General features: G+C 46.4%; 2 protein-coding genes across 2 annotated transcripts; one reads left to right on the top strand and one right to left on the bottom strand.

Annotated features, from left to right (window-relative positions):
- The first annotated feature begins 14,169 nt into the window (after window positions 1-14,169).
- scg2a (secretogranin II a) lies at window positions 14,170-17,733 on the top strand. Its single transcript, XM_076036842.1, has 2 exons — window positions 14,170-14,304; window positions 15,640-17,733. Exon 2 carries the CDS (start codon window positions 15,648-15,650, stop codon window positions 17,661-17,663), a length of 2,016 nt encoding a protein of 671 aa, XP_075892957.1. The 5' UTR covers window positions 14,170-14,304; window positions 15,640-15,647; the 3' UTR covers window positions 17,664-17,733.
- A 249-nt stretch (window positions 17,734-17,982) lies between these two features.
- Window positions 17,983-20,545, bottom strand: ap1s3a (adaptor related protein complex 1 subunit sigma 3a). The gene is made up of 4 exons (XM_076036843.1): window positions 20,347-20,545; window positions 19,532-19,640; window positions 18,929-19,066; window positions 17,983-18,836 (listed from the first exon to the last, which is right to left on the bottom strand). Exons 1-4 carry the CDS (start codon window positions 20,523-20,525, stop codon window positions 18,801-18,803), a joined length of 462 nt encoding a protein of 153 aa, XP_075892958.1. The 5' UTR covers window positions 20,526-20,545; the 3' UTR covers window positions 17,983-18,800.
- Window positions 20,546-21,296: the final 751 nt, after the last annotated feature.

The following is a 21,296-nucleotide window of genomic DNA, read 5'->3' as shown; positions in this document are numbered from 1 at the left end:
ACTGGCTAAGAGCGAGTCGAATGCCATTCGCACACACACACACACACACACACACACACACACACACACACACACACACACACACACACACACACACACACACACACACACACTTCCTGCCAGAGGGTTTTTTGTACGGCAGTTCTGGCTCATCCTCTCACTCACTCACGTGCGTGCGTGCTGCTGCCACTGAGAGCACTTTGCGGTGCCGTCCTGCATGGTTCGCCAGACACAGACACGCATTCCTGTCACTGACGGAGACTTTCTCCAAGCACTCACGTCGTCACAGCAAAATGCACAACAGTAGCAGCGACTATAAGTTCGTCATACCTGGGTGTCTCCATAAAAAAAAAACAACAACAACTCAATAACTTGCCGACTCGTGCTGCACGACAACCGTTGACCTCGCCGAGGAACTGGATTGGCTGTGAGACGCTGCAGGAAGTCGCTGCTGATGGCGGCTGAATAAATAGCTGGAAGACAGTACGAGCCGACAACAAAAGACTGCCGGCGAGGTCCGTTTGTCTGACGTGATCAGAAGGTGCTGCCGCCTTCAGTTGCTCCATATAAAAAAACTCTTCAATTCTCAGCAGCCACTAAGTGGAAAATGTTTTCTGATAAACGTTAGCCAACATAATAATTACACATTCACTCACATACTAAGACACCAATGGGTGGCTTCTGCCATGCAAGGTGCTGCCAGCCCCATTGGGAGCAATTTAGGGTAAAGTGTCTTTCTGAAAGGACACGACGACACACCGAGATGGAGCAGGATTTGAACCGTCAACCTTTTGGTCATTGGACAACAGGCTCTACCTCCTGAGCTGCAGCCGCCCATGCTTGTCGGTCTTTGAGAACTGGCGAACGACGCGTGTGTGCTGCTTCTTCGCATCGCATCTGGAATATTGTCGGCTTGACGCTATTCCAGCTCCGAACTACAACTCCCAAGGTTTTGGTCGTTATATCCTCAACGCAACCGTGAGCTTGCGTAACTGCTTTCTCTACCTCGAGGCATGCAGTAGAAACAGGAAGGGGTTTTATACAACTGTACAATATTGTTTTCTGTTCAGCACAGTGAAGAAATGGCCAATGAACAAGTCTTCGACTTGAGACAAATGAGGATGATCCAAACAATTCTGGTGATATCGCACACGTGTGCGCGCTCTTATGATCTGCTGACAGTGTGTAGCTGCGGGAGGTACGAGGACGGAGCCAAGGCCACAGAACAGATGGAGCGAAGGAGGAATATTGTGTGACAGAGGCCTGATCTGGCATCCACTCAGCCTCGTGTGAAAGAAGCTCCTCAAGGCCACATCACTCTGTTATGTCATGTCTTCACTAACGACGCTGGGCTTCATTTTGTAACTCAGTCCTTTTGTACAATGACCTTCAGACCTCCAGTCCGGGGCTCCTTCAAGTGGCGAATCGCTACACTCACCACTGTGTCCCTTTTCTTGTTGGTGAGGATGATCCAAAGTTAGACGAGCCGGCGCTAGGAAAAGGAAAAATTGTGTTTGTGTTTGGTCTTTCCTGCACCGAGCACCGTAAATCCAAATCCTTTCAGCCTCGCTGAATCAGAGCGAAAGAAGCAGGACTGAGAAGAGGCAAAGAGATACTGGAGGAAGCACAATAATGGACAAAATCACCGCTAAATCCGTCTTTGAAGTCAAGTTAGCTTCTGAAAACGAGGCTGAATGGAACTGAAGTCTACCGCAGGAAAGATTCAGCTCAAAGTTGCTCCTTTCCAAAGAAAAAAAGAAAACACCCCAGTGTCAGCTTCGCCTCGGGAGCCAAAATCCACAAATTAAAGAGGCGTGTTGACCGTGGCAACCAAACAATTCACAGGCTGATCCTCCTCCACAAACATTTCCCCCGGGGCATTCGGATACGACAGTGAACTGCTCCAAACAAAATCAGACGCCGCCCTCCGAGTGTCTTCAGTCCCTGGATGATCTGGTTCACTAACAAAGTTCCTCGTCCAGGAAACGCTGTTCGCCGACAGTTCTTTTACTTTAAGTCATCAAGTGAGAAATGGAACACATACAGAGAAGTTGATCAGTTGTCTGCTTTTTGTATAATGCAAAGGCTCTTTAAGAGGCCTTTGGATGGGATTTGGCACTTTATAAATAAAAGTTGATCAATTGATCGGTCGGTTGATCCATCGATCAATAGGCTGATTGATTAAGGGCCATGATTCGACGGGCTTCTAGACACTGACCTTTCTCTAAAATCGCCATTGACTTGAAGCCTTGAAGCTGCAGACGCCTTTAGCTGCTCCATTTCAAAGACTTGTCTATTCTTAGCAGCCGCCACTAAGTGAACCAAAATTACAGAAACAACATTTTGTGATACATTTTAGCCAACATTAAAATGTGGTCTTGGGTAAATTGCAAAACAAAACATCTTTCAGTTGGGTTTGTGATTGTTGTCGAGTCCTACCAGCATCTGATTACACAACCGTCTTACGATCGAGTGTGTCATTATTAATATTGTTAATATTATGATTATTATTTGCGTTTTACTGAATATTGTGAGTGAGTCTCACATAGTCACACCACAGACAGCCTCCCACCCAAACGCTGCCACCTTTGATCTCCATGGCTACCAGCTGCAACCTCATGGCCTTCACAGCACAAGAATGTGAAAACACTTAACATGCAAACACTTGAGCATAATAAAATAAACATTTTTCTTCATAATAAGCACAAAATAACTGAAATAAAATATATATATATATATTTTTTAATTAAAATAAAGCGCGGTTTGTTGAGTGAACTATCAGCCCGTATAAAGTGCTACCATTATGGAATTCGTATTCACACAAATTAGATCAGGGAAACACATCGACTTCAAGTTCTGTATCGTCTTATACCTAAGCCGCCATGAAATAAAAGCCCGAGTATCCCAACAGTACCTCGAATAGGATATCCTCGTGGTTCCCCGCAGTTGGATGGCACCTCCCCGCTCGCCGCCGGCGGACGTCAGACGGGCGGCCCTCTTTGCTAACTGGCTAGTTAGCTGCTCCTGCTTGCTGCTGGATGAACTTCTCCCGCTCACCACGCCAACAGTCTTGCAACGGCGTCTTTCCTCGGTCGGCGCAGGCATACACTGAGCTTTCTATCGCGGCACGATCGACTCACGGGTCCCTTTTCCGTCTCCAGTCCAGTCACCTGTCGTGCTGTGCGAGCAACGAACGGAGACTGACTAGCTAGCTCCGCACTGCCGAGGCAAAGCACTTCACACACTGGCTGGCGGGCAGTACCGTTTTCCTGCCGTTTCTAAACTCTCGCTACACCTCAATACATTATTTTATTTATTTTTTTTAAGTTCCGGACTTCAAATATGATCTTTTTGCGCAGATAGACTCTCAGCTCTTCAACTCAGTGTTCTTCTTTTTCGCTTTTTTTCCCCTACTTTTTTTCTCCTTCGCGTTCGCCCTCTTCTTGCCCCACTAGATGTTCAGACGGCTCTCCACCGATCACTGAAGCATGATATGCCCACAAGCACAACAAATGCATTTCCCCCTCATTACACTTTGATTTGCACTTCAACTCTAAATATTCAAAAATCATCAACAACATAAACGTAAGCAAACTTTCAACAAAAAAAAAAAAAAATTGCCATATAACTCTCTCGGGCCTATAATTGACCACCAGGTGACATTATGAAGAACTGATATCCACAGACTCAATAGCAGTGCTCCTGCAGAGCACACACACACACACACACACACACACACACACACACACACACACACACACACACTGAAAATGACTCTCCTGTGACTCAGTATAATTGCAGCCATTTTTCTCCCTCAGAAATCGAACTCTTTGTGTGGGCAATGGGCATCAATACGTCGTGACACACAACAGTGCCGGGCCTCACTTATTGTGGGCGCCAGTGACACCGGTGTGCGTGCGCACGCCGGATGTGTGGGCCCGTTTGCGTCACGTTCACCTTAAGGAGACATAAAAGGAAGAGGCGAGGCAGTTAATAAAGGTTTCAAACGAGGGTTTGGTCGTTCCCGCCCTGCAGGGTCTGAGATAGGGGCAAAGACAAGCGGGCAATTCCAGCAGGCGACATTAAAAGAGTAAATTTACCACTTTGACTTTTTTGGGGGGAGGTGATCTAAATCATTTCCTGTCTGAATAATAATATTTATAAATTAAATAAATTGCACAGGAAAGACAAGAATTCACATAGAGCAAAAATCAACACCAATTTAAAAAAAAATGCGAGAGGTTGTACAACACCAAGTTAAACTTGTTTTAGCTTGTAGTTGGCTAATAGTTGTCACACCGTGGTGAGGTTTTGTCTCGTCTTTGGGGTTTTGTCTCGTCATTTCCTGTTTTATTTTGACAACTTCCTCTCGTTTCAGATCGCAACCTCTCCTCATGTTCCACCTGTTCGTCTGACCCAATTACCCATTGTTTCCAGCTGTGCCTTGTTACCTTGTGTGTTCAAATAGTCTGCGTTCTGTGTCTGTCACGTCTAGCCCTGAACCCGGGCACAGCCACAACCTTAAGATTCCACAGTCAGACGACTGGCCCTCGGGGTCGAGTGATTTTTCTGTTAATGCTAAGTTTTGTTATTAGAATAGGATTTTGTTTACTAGCTAGCCATTTTCCTCCTTGTGAGTGATTTTTCGTTAAAACCTAGATTTGTTATTAGAGTATACTTTTGTTAGTTATTCAGTCCTTTTTTTTTTCCTCCATGCGAGTGATTTTTATTTTGTTGCCAGCTCACTGAGAATAGGATTCTTATAGCCTGTTTATTTGATCTCTCTGATCTGAGTACAAATTGCTTGTGAAATAAATGTACTTTTCTGTTAAACATCTGAGTCCTGCCTCAAGTCCCGGCCTGACAATAGTTAGCTTTGGCTTTTTGCCATTATACATCCCATCGAAGTACATTTTGTCCTGTTACCAGAACTCCGTGACCATGTCGTGTTTCCAAGGGGACTATCAGTGATGGAAAATGCAAAAACGCAGAACTCCGCTGAAATACGTAAGTCGTTTATTTATTTATTTTTCTTAAATTGTCTTTGTCTAAAGAAGGAAAAACTCTTAGCAGTGAGCAGTCTCCTTAGAAACACAACATGGTAACAGAGTTCTGGTGACAGAAGGAAAGCCTCTGGATTCAGGTTTATACTCGGCATGTTTTTTGCTACACGTCAATTTTTCCAGATCATTAGTCTACTTATCTGATCAAACAGTTTGCTGTTTGTGCAGCCAAACGCGGTCAATATACAGATTAAATGGTGAGGATTTGCGTTAAACGTGACGTAACTGAATCAAACATTTTGACTGCAATCTTACCGGCACTGCAGAGTCAGCAAACAATTATCATCAGCATTACTCACACTGGTCAAGTCCAGAAACCCCATTAGAATTTGCAGAAATATTGATTAAAGTCATTTCGAGTGAACAAAACGTCTCCTGTGAGTTGTGGGTACGCAGAGTCCATTACGTCTCCGAGGAGGGCAATGTAGGACAGCCGCCACTACGCACTCGCCGCACAGAGCCCAAGATCTGTGTCGGCCTCGAGTCGCGTCCTTGCAAAGCGTAACAAAGGCCGTTTCATAAGGTCTCCTTTCAACGTGTGTCTGGTTGTAACGTCCCTGAGCATCAGACTGAAAAAAAACCTGCCTCTGGCTGCGACAAAAAAAAAAAAACTGACGACGAGAGCGCAGCCGGAACACAGGAGCATGAAGCCTGCGTAAGAGAGAATGTTTCACTATGAACACAATAAGGATAAAAAAAAAAATGAATTGCGCATTTCAATAAACGGTGGAGGATTCACCAACTGTTTTGCCGAGCGGACCGACGGACCCGAGCGCTCTCCGCTTCTCCCTGACAAACAAATTAACGCGGAGAGGCACAAATGTAGCATAACGTTGCGCTCACGGAGATGTGAATTCACGTGCACGCACAGACACACACACACAGTCTCATTCTCTCACGCAAATCTGACCTATGAGTCATCCTGGCTGTGCTTCAATGCAGCCCCTCCCCTCCCTTCCCCAGCCACCGTCTAACCATCCATGTCACGGATGGATGCTGCAGACAGCCGCAGTCTTATTGCTGCTTCCTGTCTCTCTCTCTCCGGGCACTTAGCAACCGCTGGGCTCAGGCCCGCTTTAACGGGCAATTCGTCATTTCTGCCCACATCGCAGCAGTCCTGCAGTCCGAGGGCCGAAAGTGAAAGCTGAGAGCAAACGTGAGCGTGAGTGTGAGCTCCCCGGCTGCCCCGGCCTGAAAATGTCTACGTCACTGTGAGGCGTCGGTTTTCTTCCCTGTCGATGTAATCGGAGCTCTGACGCACGCTTCGGCCGTATCGTCGAGAAATCTGTCTCCAAACAGAAAATAAGTACATAAACATGCTCAAAATGGGAATCTGTCTCGGTCTGCCGTATTGCAGCATCCAAATGCAGGGAGCACAGGACTGTCGGTAAGAGCTGTTTATATTAAAAAAAACAACAAAAAAAAAACAATTCAAAATGTCATTTTGCAGTGAATGTAACAGAAAAACAAACAAAAACAAAATTCACAAAAGGACCAAAGTATGCAACATGGAGGGACACTTAAACTGACCACCACAACCAGATACAGACAAAGGGAGACAAGGACTGTTTACACCAGAAGGGAACACAGGTGAGAACAATCAGGGGTAGGACAGACGATGAGACACAGGGGAAAATTACACAAAACACACTCAATCATGTAAAAAAGAAACAATGGGAGGAAGAAAACGACAACATAAGGGAAACTGAAACTATCAAAAATAAAACAGGTAGTAACAACACAACGGATCATTTCAGAATCAAGTGACCAACTTCCAATAGTGATGCATCAATAAACGCATTAATCAGGGTTTTGCTTGAGTCATAATGTAATGGCCTTGTGTATCTGATCTGACACATAACAGTCAGTTAATTGAACGTTTGAATGTCTTCACTCAAACGTGTAAACTCGCATTGGATTATTTGTTCGATTTGCACAGGCAGGCATAGGTCAGTCTGAGTTTTTAGCTGCAGGATGTGCAGCTCAGTGGCTCTGGCGATTTCACGGTCTTGATGTCCATCATGCAAACACCCCGGAGAGAGCGTTTGGAAAAGGGGGTGTAACAGCGACACATTCAGAACAGGCTAATCAGACGTGTTTGGGTTTTTTTCACTCTATCGATGCCAGACTTTAGCTAGTATCTCTAGAAGCTATTTTTTTTTTTAAATGACATGACAGTTCATGAATGGTAAACTTACCTCATTGTGTGACGTTGTCACACACAGCAGCCAGCTATGCAGCAGGACACCGTCCATGAGCATGAAAAATGCCAGTATAGTTCGGCTGAGGCCACTTCCTCCCACCGCGTCGCTCTGTACATTAAAAGCCTCCAACTAGCCTCGACGTGCTCGACGTCAAGACCGTGGGACGGCTGTCAACTCGATGCAACACCAGCAGCTCGATGTTACGCAGGAAGTCTCACCACTTGCCAGACTTTTAATGTGGAGTGGCAGAGTTTTGGTGCCGACGAGGCCTCGTGGACTTTGATCACTAAACTCTGGAGATGGAAGGCAACGCACTGCAGGTAAAGAGAGACAAGGAGGAGATGTTTTTACCGCACATTGCATCATTATTGAGAGACACATAGGGGATGAAGAGAATGATGCAGCAGGCTTTTACCTAACATTTTTCAGTTCAGGTTTCCATCAATAGAATGCAAAATAAAGGCAATTGGAAAACTGAGGTCAGAAATTAACTTTTTTGTTTTGATGAGATTAGTTGTAAAGTTGTAAAATAGCTTGCAAAATTCCCCGAGCAAACCGGCATTCATCCCATCTATTGAACGTGTCCACGACATAAACGACTGACGGGAGGCAACGTGGACAGCAAGCAAGCGGAGGAGACCGCGGAGGAGACGACGCCAGTTTCCGAGGCGGAGGAAAAAGCAGCTGCTAATAAAAGATTCAAGAGATCGGCGCAGAGGGAGCGGCGGGATCAGGAGGGGGAAATCAATAACGAGGAACGACAAAAATATCAGTTCTGCAAGAAGAATTATAGCAGGCGACGCGTGTTTTTTAATTTGTCCCCGTGGGCGGGAAAAACAGATGGATCGTTGATGGTGTGAAATAATGAGATGAATCAGGTTTATTCTCGCGGGACTCGGTCTCTCTTTAGAGACCCGAGGGCGTCGGACATGTTGGACACGTGTTTCGTGCACAGAGCTGAAGCAGTTTGGTCGCAGGGCAATAATTCAACTCTCTTTAAAAAAAACTCAAGCAGCCTCTGAAAACGCATTTTGAGGCTGCTGGTGTTTATCAGGAAAGACACTGAAAGCCTTGATGCTTCTGCATCCTGTCAGAAGGTGTTATGAGGACAGCGGGTGGACGGATGAAGACAGTGACTGTGACAGACGCTCTTCTGACACGATGCAGCGTCGGATCCTGCAGCCTGAGAGGTTTCGAGTCACAGTTGCACTGACAGTACTTAGGGGTTCATTTATGTGTCCCTGGAAGAGTTTTATCACTGTGCTCCACTGGATTTCAATGACAATAACTGAGCACCCAGCCTTCCTCTGTGAATCCAGACTGGGGGACCTCCCCCTGATTAATTGTGGCTGTTGCTGCTGGTGCTGCAATTATTAAACAAGCTCCACCTGCCTGGTGTTGCGGAACAGCACTCTTGTTGCCATTGGGTTTTCCATTAAACCAAGGGAAGTGATCAAGTTCCTCGGCTGGTCACTAAAGTATCAACGCAAACATGGTTATTTTTGAGAGTGTCTTCAATAAATCAGATGCAATTAGATGAGTCTATTTAAAACGACACCTTCTCTACGAACCACAGGTTGAGAAGAGCAGTTCTAGGCAGTCTACTGAGCTCTCCACAAGCACAACATGGTGTGCTGAAGCATCCCTGCAGATTCACTAAACCACTCTGATACCTGCATTCGTCTGCTACCCTTGCGTTTTGTTTTGTTTTTCTAATCCATCAATAAATTTTAAATGAGAAAACTGGTTTTCTGTCCTGTTGAGGGCCCCCCTCCGGCTCCTTGTTCAAGTGTTGTCCTGGCTGCCGTTGAAACGAGAGGCTGTTTTCCCACAGATCAGCGTAGCAGCAGCAGAGGGAGGGGCAGGTTTATTTTAGTCTTTCAGGGGGAGGTACACAACCCGTATCCTCCCCACCGCCACCGCCGTGCGCTGACAGCACAACATCTGCTGCGTGACTTCCAGACGGAGGCCTTATTATTAAGGAATAAACAGCAGCATCAAAGGCTTGCAGTGCAACATGGCAGCAGAGATACGATAGCAGGCACAGATACTTTTGGAGGCAAAGTACTGTGAACCTGGAAGTCGATGCACTCACACAAAGTCTCCTCGGACAAATTCTTCTTCTTCTTCTTCTTCTTCTTCTTCTTCTTCTTCTTCGCTTCCAAACGCTCTCGTCAACTCGTCTCGGGGCAACGCGAGCAACAACAAGGAAAAAGATGAACGAACAGCGACAGCGATGTGGAACAGAGATCAGGCACCGTGTCACTGTGTGATGTGTTGTGACAGCAGCGTTGAAGACGGGCTGAGATCAGATGCCAGCGAGTGGGCGGTCGGAACTTTGTGTCGGAGATCAAGAGACGTTTTGTTCCAACATTAGAGTGTTTTTTCCGTATGAATTAGTTTGCAAAAAAAAAAAAAAACCGTAATGAGTGTAAAATTATAAATGAAGCCCGATTAAAGTCATATAATAAAGGGTGTTTTTTTTTCAATAATTCATAAGAATTTGACATGTTGTTGCTGTGAGTGTGTTGCCCGGATGGCAGTGGACGATGGGAACAGCTGATATGTGAATTAGAGAGCCCACACAGCAGGAAATGAGTGAACACGGATGGGAGGATGACAAAAAGAGAAATGATGAGGAAACGATCATTTTGTAAGCAAACAAGTTAAAGGCCGAAAACATTCTGGGCCTCTGTTGCTCTCAGCCTCAGGTTGCTTGCTTTTTTTTTGTTTTTTTTTTCTTTCGCAGATTGTTTTCCCGTTTGCACCGCCATGTGTCGCCATGTGACTCCTCAAATCACAGATTAGCACCGTATTGATTGAGTGAGTGAGTGATTGACTGGCTGGACACCCGTCTCAATCACATCACCCACCCACTGACAATCCATCCAGTGACTCGGCTGCCCTTGGGGTCAGATAATGACTGTCTGGTCTTGACATCACTGTCTGCAGCAACCGGCCTCACTGACTGACTGACTGACTGACTGGCTGGCTGTAAGGTCCCTGTTGCAGTGAGGCAGGCATCAGGGTTGCTGTCAACATGACGTCAGAGTGGTGACTGCTGATACTGACAGGTGACGACAACCTCTCTGCTGCCCCCAGAGGAGGGCGTTGACACAGCTGTTGATGTTTGTTTCATTATTTTTGTCGTCTAAATCGACACTGGGGACAAAAAAAAAGTGACGCAATACAATTGACAAAACATCAGTCAGACACAAAGGACTTCATGACAGAATGAAAGATATATAAAAACATATGGTATTATTGGCTTCAATTATTGGCCTTTTTATGCAACATCTGTGGCCATTTACAGCCATAATTACAATGGACGCACGCACACATGCATTCCATATTTACATAATTGAAGTGACAGAAAAACAAATAAAAGCAAATAGCATTTATTGTATTCTTTACCTGGCATCCTGTTGTTTTTCACAATGAAAGATCATTCAGAGAGCCAGAGAGCCAGACGGCTCGGATTGGTACTGCTGTCGACTCCTCCCAAAGCATCAGCAGCAGCACCGATGACTCATGCCCAAGACACACAAATCACTGTCACCTGCAATGCAACTCTTTTGCCTGTTGTAACAAAACACAAGTAACGAAAGCACAAAAAAGAACTCGTACACACAGACCTGAATGGATCTTAGCTGAAAAATCACCACCCTGCTGAGTTTTAATCAATTCTTTCCCATCTTTCTGTAAAACAGAGCAGGAAAACGTCGCAGAAAGTCACGACGTCTCGGAACTGAGAGATTTCACCGCTTTGACCGATTTCGGGGAAACGTGACAGAGCTGATGGGAAACCTCTTTCTTTTAAATAGCTGCCATGTCGTGCTTTAAATGCCTCGGAGTGGCTCCACCACGGCCCGAGTGCTGCGTCTCCAGTTTCAGCAGCGGGCGGAAATTGAAGAATCACACCTCTTCCAGGCACACAAACACACGCACACACAGCGCGCGCACACACACACACACACACACACACACACACGCGCGCACACAGCGGAGCGGAAAAGACAAAAAGTAGGCTGACGTCAAACCCTGCAGACCCATTCATAACCTCTCCTTCCTCTCCCTTCTCCTCCTCCTCCTCCTCCTCCTCCCACGCTCCGCCCTCCCCGCGCTGTGGCTGGCTAGCCTCAGACGGTCCAGCTGAAATACTGGATGTCAAACACAGAGGGAATGAATTGAGAGCAGCCAGAGGACAAACACACTGTGGGGAAACAGGTAAGCAGGAATGACGACCATGTGTTTGTGTCTGAAGAGCACTTGAAACATGGTGTCAGACACGGAGAACTCATCAAGGTGCTTTTGTTCTTTTCATCAGTTCAACATTTAAAGGCCCAGTTATCAGTGGTTTACATTTTAATATATTTTGGCTCTGTGTGCTTTAAAATAGAAAGCAAGGATGGAACACAACACTGCACACTGAATTGAGTGACATAAAGGAAATAAGCAGTGGCGGTTGATATGTGCCAGGTACATCTGTCCGTTTGAGCCACACCCACACAGTCCAGACAAGTCAGAATAGTTTGAATGAGTCAAATGGTTTTGACTTTGCTTGTGATGGTTTATAGATGTTTTACCTGTCTATTTTTCTTACTGTCATTATCATTATTCCATTTAATGGCTTTTTAGGGGCAAATTTAACATTATCCAAGTATCCCAAGAAAGATGGCATTGACAGTTATAGCTCATTTATGCTATTTTAGTAACCTCTGATGTCTCTTCATGCCTTTAAGGCAATATTAACAAGGCTTCTATGGACTTGTCTAAAGTTTTAACTTGTTATTGAGGTGCAAAGCAGGGGGAATCTCTAATTGCCTGCAAGAAACTTCTCATCAGAGCAGAGAGGCTATTTTTTTATTATTTTTTTTTTAATAAATAAGAATAGTGCTAGCAGAATTTGGCAGGGCTGTGGAGGTGGTCTTAGAACTAAGCAGTAATTGGTTTCTGTTTACCAGTAATCCTGCCACACAGACCCAACCACAAGCAATTAGCCAGTCAGCTCAGGCTTTATCAGGGCAAAACTGGCACCATGTGTGTGTGTGTGTGTGGGCGTGTTTGTCTGGAGGGGGAAATCTAATCAGGCCGAGGAAGACGTGAGATTAAAATCGGCCGTTTTTGTCCCGGTTTCCTCTGGAGGCTCCTGGTGCCGCTGGTGTTGAAACGAAGGCTCCTCTCACTCCTGTCGTCCAGAGAAGAGACAGTTTGACGCTTACAAAATGTACTCTTCCTCACATCAATCCATGACTACGAGCCGAGAATTTGACTAAGCCCTTTCAAGTTTCTTAATCGGGCCGAAACGAGGCTCATGACTCATCGCTCCTTTGAAAGGAAAGTGCAGGGAGTTTTTAAAACAGCAGAAAAATGATTCATCCGCTCAATTAAACACCACAGACAATATGGTGTTTTATCAGATGTTGAAACATTGCTGACAGATTCCCCTTGTCTCACACCCACATTATGTTGTTGTTGTTGTTGTTGTTGATGTTTTCATGTCCATGTGTGTAGAATCAGAAACCTTCCTCTATATCGTCTCTCACGAAGCTGTTGAGGGGTCACAACTGTACAAACAACAACATCCCGCTGAATGTAAAGTGTGCAGGTCGGGGTGCTCTCACATCAGGCACAGCGTGGAGTGGGATTTATGAATGAAGCTGCGCTCTCACTCTCATACACACACACAGGGAGAGAGAGAGAGAGATGCTCGCACTCGCGCACGCACACACACTGATGCAAAACGAGACACGATTTGACAGGCAGCCAAAAATAGAGACCACAGTGTGGCCGCCTGACTACGAAACAGCTCCCTCTCTCTCTCCTTCCTCTCTCTCTCTCTCTCTTCCTCTCTCTCGCTCTCTCCATCTCTTCATGCAGACACGCACACACATACTCCCCCCCGCCCCCTTCCCCAACTCCCCTCGTCCCCACTGCAGTCTGTCACCCCGCCCGGCTCTGGCGGAGACCGTATGTGAGTCATCGGAGGACTTTAACTGTCTCCGGTCCTCCAATTGCCGCAGCGGAGAGACACAACAGCGGTCGGTGACAACAGGGATACAGTGCGACGCACTGTGTCTCCTCTGATCCTCCTCTAAGGTGTTTATCAGTGTAACAAAACACGTGAAAGAAGAGTGCAATGGTTCGACCTCTTACACTCTGTCCGATGCTCTCAAAATAATCATATTGTGTCTTTGTATTAAACAGGTTTTTTTTAAAGTGTGTGAGATTTAGTGGCATCCAATGGCAAGGGAACATTGTGACCAGTGCTGAGGTTGAACACTCTTTTGTGATGACCAAAGCCTTTCTTAGCTGCGGTGGAACCAACCAAGTTCACATTGTTGGGCTACTATAGCCACTGGTTGCACCATGTATGCATGTATTCTTGAGTATGTACCCGCTCTTACCAGGTAAATATGCATTTTTAGTGTATGAATAATCAGCACCTACTATGGGATGTATTATGGCACTTGTTATAGTTGATATATACCTGAAAACAGACGTATGTGTTTCCCTTCCCGCTGCATGCAAACAGGATCCCTTTAAATCTCAACGTCCTGACCTTTTAAATATCCGCAATGGTTTGTGATATTGCACACGGTCAGAGAGAAATGATGCAGTTTGAACAGCCTCATTACTCAGACGGAAGTCCTAAATATAGTCCCAGAATGAAATGTATTCTTTTCACCAGACACCGAACAAAAGAGCCATGACACGGAAAGCTGACTCGAGTTAAACGCTGAAAAAGCAGAGAAGCAGTTTTTTTTTTTTTTCTGTTTTGGCTGACCCGTAATTATTTGGGCTTGTGCTACCACAAGTATTATGTGTGCGCGCGTGCGCGTGCGTGCGAGCGTGATTGAGTGCGCGTGTGCCCGTGCCCCTCTGATGCGTATCCTCCCCCCCTAGCTGTGACGCACGAGTCAGGTGGCTCCTCTAATAGCGGGAGGAGCTGTCCGTGGTGCTGAAACCAGACTCCCGGCGCGCCACACAGCGATGCTCAGCTCACCGACGACCCTCTCCGGAAACTGAACGCGAAGGTAAGACCCGGTTGTCTTTCAAAACCAGAAACTTAAAAGAAGAAGAAGAAGAAGAAGAAGAAGAAGAAGAAGAAGAAGAAAAACAACAATTTCTCTCACACACTGAACATTTCTGCAGTCACACTCTTGTGAGACCTTTCCGCGTGTTTTCTTGAGGGCACTTTATGGCGGCAACCTGCTGCACCCCGGCGGATGTTGAGGCGAGCAGGTTGCGCTGCGGTGTTTCTTTGTTTCCAGTGTCGCTTTGAAATGTTCTTCATTGACTGGGTTGCGTTTCACTTTGCTCTAATGCGAGGTTTAGTTTTGTTTTCGTTTTTTTTTTTTTCATTGACGCAACTGTTAAGTACAGCACCATGAAGGAAAAGTCTCCTAAGTGGTGCCAATTATTTAATTCGTTCAATCTGTTGGTTTATATTTGCGTTTCAAGAGGGAAAAAGTTGTTGCCGTCTCAACAAAAAACTGTTCGAAGCCATTAGATTTGCGCCAAACAACGTAATATAATTGCGAAATAAATACGTGATAATTAATTAATAAGTACATATATCATACATATATAATGTATATTGAAAAAAAATACGCGTCTGTATTTTTTTTTTTTAATTTTTTTTTTTTTTTCGCGCGTTTAAGAAAACAGAACATGCGCCAACTGGAAGCAGCTTAAGTAGAATCCGTCTGAGACGGACTTCAGCGCATAAAAAAACACGAGTAATTGGGGTTTAAAGGTTCTGCGCCGTTAAAGGGGAGGTTCAGTGAGAACGTCAGCCTTCACCGGGTTGCCTTGACAACGGGGCTGTGACTCACGGGGAGCAGCAATTTGACGACTAATGAGATTTGCACGCGAGGTGCGCGCCACTGGTATTACTAGCGCTGAAAAACAGGGTCCCAGTGAAATCATCACAATAGCTCTGAGCGTGGAAAGGAGCGCTGGGTTGACTCTGTTTGGTCGGTTCAGTTATAGTGCAAATTGCAAAAGGAGGGGAAACAAAAAAAAAACAACAAACTCATCAACATCAAACTGTGTGTTAATAAAGTTAGTTTTGTTTCACTAGTTGAATAATAATACAACCACTCGTGACATATTTTTTTATGAAATCTGGCTGAGAATCTCACTGAGAATATTTGCGCAATATTTAAAATTTGATGTTGATGCACCAGAATGAAAAACAAAAACCAAAAACGTCTGCTGCCACTGATGCTGCAATCAGACCGGATGTTTGAAGAGACGATAAGAGCCGGAGACATTTCAGAAATGCCAGAGCATTTCGCATTACGGACCTGTTACTTTAATGTGTAAAGGTCACTCCTGACATGTGCCTCTTTATCTCTGCCCCGCAGCTGTCAGCATGCTGCCATTCAAGAGAAACTTTGCGACGGGCGAGCCCCTCTTTGGCGGCTCCCTCTTCGTCCTCCTCTTCCTCACTTCCTCCGGCGTTCGCGGGGCCTCTCTCAGAGAACACAGACTGCGGGGAAGTGAGTCAGACGCCCAGACAGAGAATGCCTTCCAGGCTCCGAACGCCGACATGCTCAAAGCTTTGGAGTACATCGAGAACCTGCGGCAGAAAACCACCACGGACTCTCAGCAGCGAGCCTCTTCATCGGCGGGCTTGAACGGCAGCCGCATGGACGATGCTGAGACGCTGCGCGCCATGCTGAGGCTCGCTTCCCAGCCTTATCAGAGCAAAGATGAGAACAAAGAGGAGGGGGAGGGGGCGGAGGAGGAAGAGACAGGCGAGGACAGGAGCGAGGAGCTGCTGCAGGCGGTGCTCAGCACTCTCCAGCAGACAGAAAAGGCCTCAAAGTTGGCCTCCCCCCGTGCAGGCGCAGCAGGAGCGGGCCAGAAGAGCGGCGCTCACCCCAGGGTGCAGGAGAGGCATCGCGGCATCACGCCGCACAGGAAGCTGCCGCTCATGTTTGAAGACGACGAAGAGGAGGAGGAGAGCAAGAGAGATGAAGGGCGAGCTGAGGGGGAGGAGGAAGAGGAGGAGGAAGAGGAGGATCTGGGACGCGAGAGTCCCTTCAAACGGACCAACGAGAACGTGGAGGAGAAATACACCCCACAGAACCTGGCCACGCTCCAGTCGGTGTTCGACGAGCTGGACAAGCTGACCGGGATGAAGAGCGTCCATCAGCGCCGAGCCGATGAGGAGGAGGAAGAGGAGGAGCAGGAGGGCGAAGAAGACGAAGGCAACTCGTTCAATGTGAGGAACACGCCGTACGACGAGGAGGAGGAGGAGGAGCGGGATGAGGAGGAAGAGGAGAAGGTGGACAAAGAAGAGGCCACCCGGGCACTCGACTACATTAACGACAACGACGAAGAAGAAGAAGAAGAGGAAGCCGGTGAGGATGAGGAGAAGGAGGGCGACGAGAGCTACATGATAAAAAGGGCGGATGACGACGAAGACCGAGGCGATGTGGCGAACATGGTGGACTACTACCTCCTCAAAGTGCTGGAGACAACAGAGGAGGAGCAGAAGCGGGCGTTAGAGGAGGAAGAGGAGCAGGAGGAGGCAGAGGAGGAGGAGGAGGAGGAGAAGCAGAGGGCCGAGAGGAGGGCAAGTCCAGCCCTGTACAGAGACAACGTGGACCCGCGGACCATCTACCAGCTCATCAAGATCTCCCAGAAGTACCAGATCCCCCCCGAAGACCTGCTGGACATGCTGAAGAGCGGCGAGACGAGTCGCCAGGGCCCCAAGCCGCAGAGGACCAGCAAAACATCCCGAACGGGAAGCAGGCTCGCCCACCTCTTCCCCAAGAAAACCTACAAGACTCCCGAAGACAGATTCTACGGCAGGCGCCTCCTCCCCGTTCGACAGAAGAGCCCCGAGGAGCGGAGGACGGAGGAGATACTGAAGATCCTGGGGCTGGGGCCCGGCGAGGAACGACTCCCCGTCAGGAAGCTGAGGCCGTACCAGAGCTCGCCGTCACGACTTCGCACCCCGCCCGCCTGGGCCCGTCTGGGGGGACCCGCTCCCGCGCAGCAGCGCCGCCTCCCCGCCTCCGCGTTCAAGGCCGAGTACGACGACGGCGGCGCCAACGAGGACGAGCTGGCGGCGTACCTGGCGGCCCAGATGCTGGCGCAGTATCCAAAGACAACGTACGGCACCAAGGCGGCGAGCCAGAAGCGGGACAGAGCCGGGCAGGGCATGACGGACTCTCTTGAGCAGGCCGTGCAGGACTATTTCGAACAAATGGACTCGGACAAGAGCCAGAGCGAGTCGAGGCGGTCGGAGGGCGGCGGCGGCGGCGGCGGCGGCGCCACGCAGGCGGCGCAGGGCTTGGACAGCGAGGCGATGATGACACTGCTGAGCTTCCTGAACCCAGAAACCGAAGACAGCGCAGCAGACGCCAACGGGATGTAAATGAAGCTGTAGAAACGTATGCCTATAAATAAATAAATAAATTATTAGATAAATAAATATATATGTATATATATATATATGTGTACATATATATATATATATATATATATGTATATATATATATATATATATATATATATATATAAATATATATATATATATATATATAAATATTGTTGGTTAGAGGGGGTAAAAAAAAAAGGTTTCAAACAAAGTATTTTGAAAAATAAAAAACAAGATCAACTTTAGTTCATTCTGTAGGTTTACAAAAAAAAAAGTTTATTTATTAGTGGTTTAATGAATGTACAGGCATTCACGGTTTTTCTTTTTATAAATATCCATAATGTTTCTGCTCAAGAAAAACAACCAGTCTGTGTGACACACCAGCCTCGTATCTGTAACACACATACACAACTTACACACACAAACCCACACATACAGCCAGAGTCCTTGTTGAATCCCCTCACTCCACTGGTGGTCTTTTGGTAATTTTTTCATAAATGTGGTCATTTGTGCTCTACCTGAGGTTAATAAAGCATTGAATTTATTTTTCCTTACTGTGTAGTGTTTATTCATTTCCTCAGCGGCGCACAATGGGTTAGTGTGGTTTGATATTGTAGCCTTCGCAGAGACTACAAGGCCCATTGTGTAACATTCTCAAGGTTGTGTTGGCATGAAGTGCTACAGGAAATACAAGCGTGTGTTTTCAGTGGTATGATCCACTTGTAAGGAGGAGGCAACGCTGACCCACAGCAGCACAGAATGTGGATCTGCTCCTTTTTACGACTTTACCGTAACGACTGGCATAACAAACATATGACATCAAGTGGGACACCAGAAAACAGGGAATAATTAATATGAACTCCCTGCTGTATATTATATCTTACTAATGCAAACATTCATTTGAATAAAAAAAAGAAGAAGAACAGATTCGGCATTGACAAAACTTTCAGACAATTAACATTACAAGGCACTTTGAGTTTTGAAAGGATTATGATTGTAAAAAAAAAAACACAAAGGGAAACTTTAGTTACTGCATTACGTCAAGCAGGAATGAGTCAGTGAATCAAATGGTTATGTGATGAGTAATAAACTCTCCGATCCAAACCGTGAGATGTGAACCACCCTCGTCCCAGCTCAGTAGGAGGGTTTGCTCATGTACTCCTCCATTGTCTGTGATCGAAGGGCAGAGAAGCACCGCAGAGACACAGCTGGTGAGAAACAGGACGAGCCCTTGACTAGATCTGCACTTTGCTTTGAGGTACCTCTTGGAGGCTGTCGGAATCCTCCATGGATATTTTCACCACCACTTTGGACGTTTCTTGAATTTCTCCGCCCATCAGGAATTCGTCCAAGATGAAATAAGCCTTCTCAAAGTTGAAAATGATGTCCAGCTCACACACCTAGTACAGACACAGACACATAAAAACAACATTTTTGCTCTGTGTTACAGAAATGAGGCTCTCACTTACATCCTTTCCACTTTCATGAGAATATAGACGTGAGACTTTCTTCAGCATAGCCTCTTTATGGACACCAGGGGGCATTATACTGGTAAAAAAAAAAAGTGAAGCAAGATTGGGAAGATTTAAATGTAGCATCTTTAATGCGCATTGGAAACTACTCGCTGATTTCCCACAACTTTCTCACAACAGACGCAGCAACATCAGGACGCAGCTGCCTCTTCTATTGGTACTCCTCCTTGTGTAAAATGTAAATTCTTAAATTTATTGAAAGCACAAGAGTTGTTTATTTCCAACAACTTTCTCTTACTGCTCATGCGTTTTTCTCCCACTTAACACAAGGTGATTACTGTTATTTGTGTGAGCATTCCACCCCTCTGCACTCAAGTGTCTTTAAGCTCTCACATTTCCAAAGTATTTATCCAACAGCTCGACGTATCGGTGCAGAACCTCAATGGCCAGCAGCTCGTTGTCTGAGTCATCCAGACCGGCACAGAAAAACAAACTGGCATATCTGCAAAACAAAAAAAAAAAAGAAGAGATGAGAGGGATCAGTGAAATCATTTTAACAAGAAAGCATCAATATTATTGTTGTATTATTAATATCCTCACTTGGTGATCACATTCAGCAGTCTTGTATTCCAATTTGGAGTCATGACTTCTCCATATGTATTGAAATTCCAAACATAACACAGATAGCAGCAGACAGACTCCACTCAGTGCTAATGCTAACGTGCCACCCTGTTACAATGGGAGCTTTTATGGTAGGTCTGGTGTCTTGATTGTGTGTGCCGATGTATATTTCTGAATTGTGTGTGTGTGTGTGTGTGTGTGTGTGTGTGTGTGTGTGTGTGTGTGTGTGTGTGTGTGTGTGTGTGTTTCTCAGGTGATTGGTAGCTATTTTGAGAAAAGTGACAGCATTACAGCGTCACTCTCAGGGACACGTCATTGATCTAGGTCCTCCTCTGTGTGCTGGGCTGCCCAACCCTTTGTTATCATGTCGTAAAACTGATAAGATTTGCAAAAATCTGGTTTCCCAGCTTGTACTCGAGGACAGAGGAGCTAAGCGTTGCGCACCAGCAGTTCTACACGTGCTTCCACCAGACAGAATGAGGCAGCACAGGTAGAAATGAAAAGACCCGTAATGAGAATTCAGAAATGCAACGAAAAGGAGAAAAAAAAAAAATCAGCCAAAACGTCTGCTGCCGTTCGGTCGCCACCTCTTGTAAACGATCTTCATGTCTCTCCACTGGAGGAAGTTGCAGGAGCGCGGCGGCCGGGGCAGCACCAGCATCATCATGTCTCGGATCACCTTCTTCTTCTCCCGCTCGGACGTCGGCTTGAACCATTTCTGCAGCCGCAGCTTCCCCTGGCGGCTAAACAGCAACAGGAAGTGCATCTGAGGAGGGAGGAAGATGGATGAGGAAGAGCGGAAACGATTTGTCGTCCCGTCGCGTTGAGCTCATTTAGGAGAAGAAGAAAGAAGAGGGTGTCGCTTCAGCACACAAGGAGTTTTGAAGACTGATTAAAACTAATAAACTGCAGACATCTATGATTTCTTTTAGGAAGAGCAGTAAATTAAACAGTTAAACACACACACACACACACACACACACTTGGGTCGCCTTGGAAACACCTCCAACTGCAACGACACAGGAGATACAAATGCAAAGTGGTGCATGAACATTTAACAGGAGCTCTTTGCCTGGAGGTGCAGTTAAGGAACAAAGCTTGTTCTGTTTTACCATTCAGATTAGATGATCAGAATCTTCGGCTCAACTTATTACGCGTGAAAAGCTTGACCTTTGATCTAGGAGGTGGTTTGCCGATAGACGGTGGAGGCGCCTCCTTTATTAACTGACACACAGATGGAACTAGTTCCTGAAGCTCACACACTCACCATCTTGCTGCTGCGGCGGTGTCGGAGGTTTCGTTGGTCTTGCTGCTGTGTGTGTGTGTGTGTGTGTGTGTGTGTGTGTGTTTTATCCTGGTGGCCTTTTCAGAGCGGCAACATTGTCGCTCTTCCCAGGAACCTGTGCGCGCTCGCACCTCCACGCAAAGCCACGCCCCATCCCCCCCCTTCGGTGAGGTGAAGGTTGAGCGTATCTAGTTGATGATTAGTCAGTTCATCCTGCACAAATATGTTTAAGGCTTAAACAAATATGTCGAA

Source organism: Nelusetta ayraudi, unplaced genomic scaffold (assembly GCF_046127955.1).
Source record: "Nelusetta ayraudi isolate G7.1 ecotype Tasmania unplaced genomic scaffold, CSIRO-AGI_Nayr_v1 ptg000048l, whole genome shotgun sequence".
In the NCBI taxonomy this organism is placed as follows: domain Eukaryota; kingdom Metazoa; phylum Chordata; class Actinopteri; order Tetraodontiformes; family Monacanthidae; genus Nelusetta; species Nelusetta ayraudi.
This window is presented reverse-complemented; position numbering and strand designations above follow the sequence as displayed.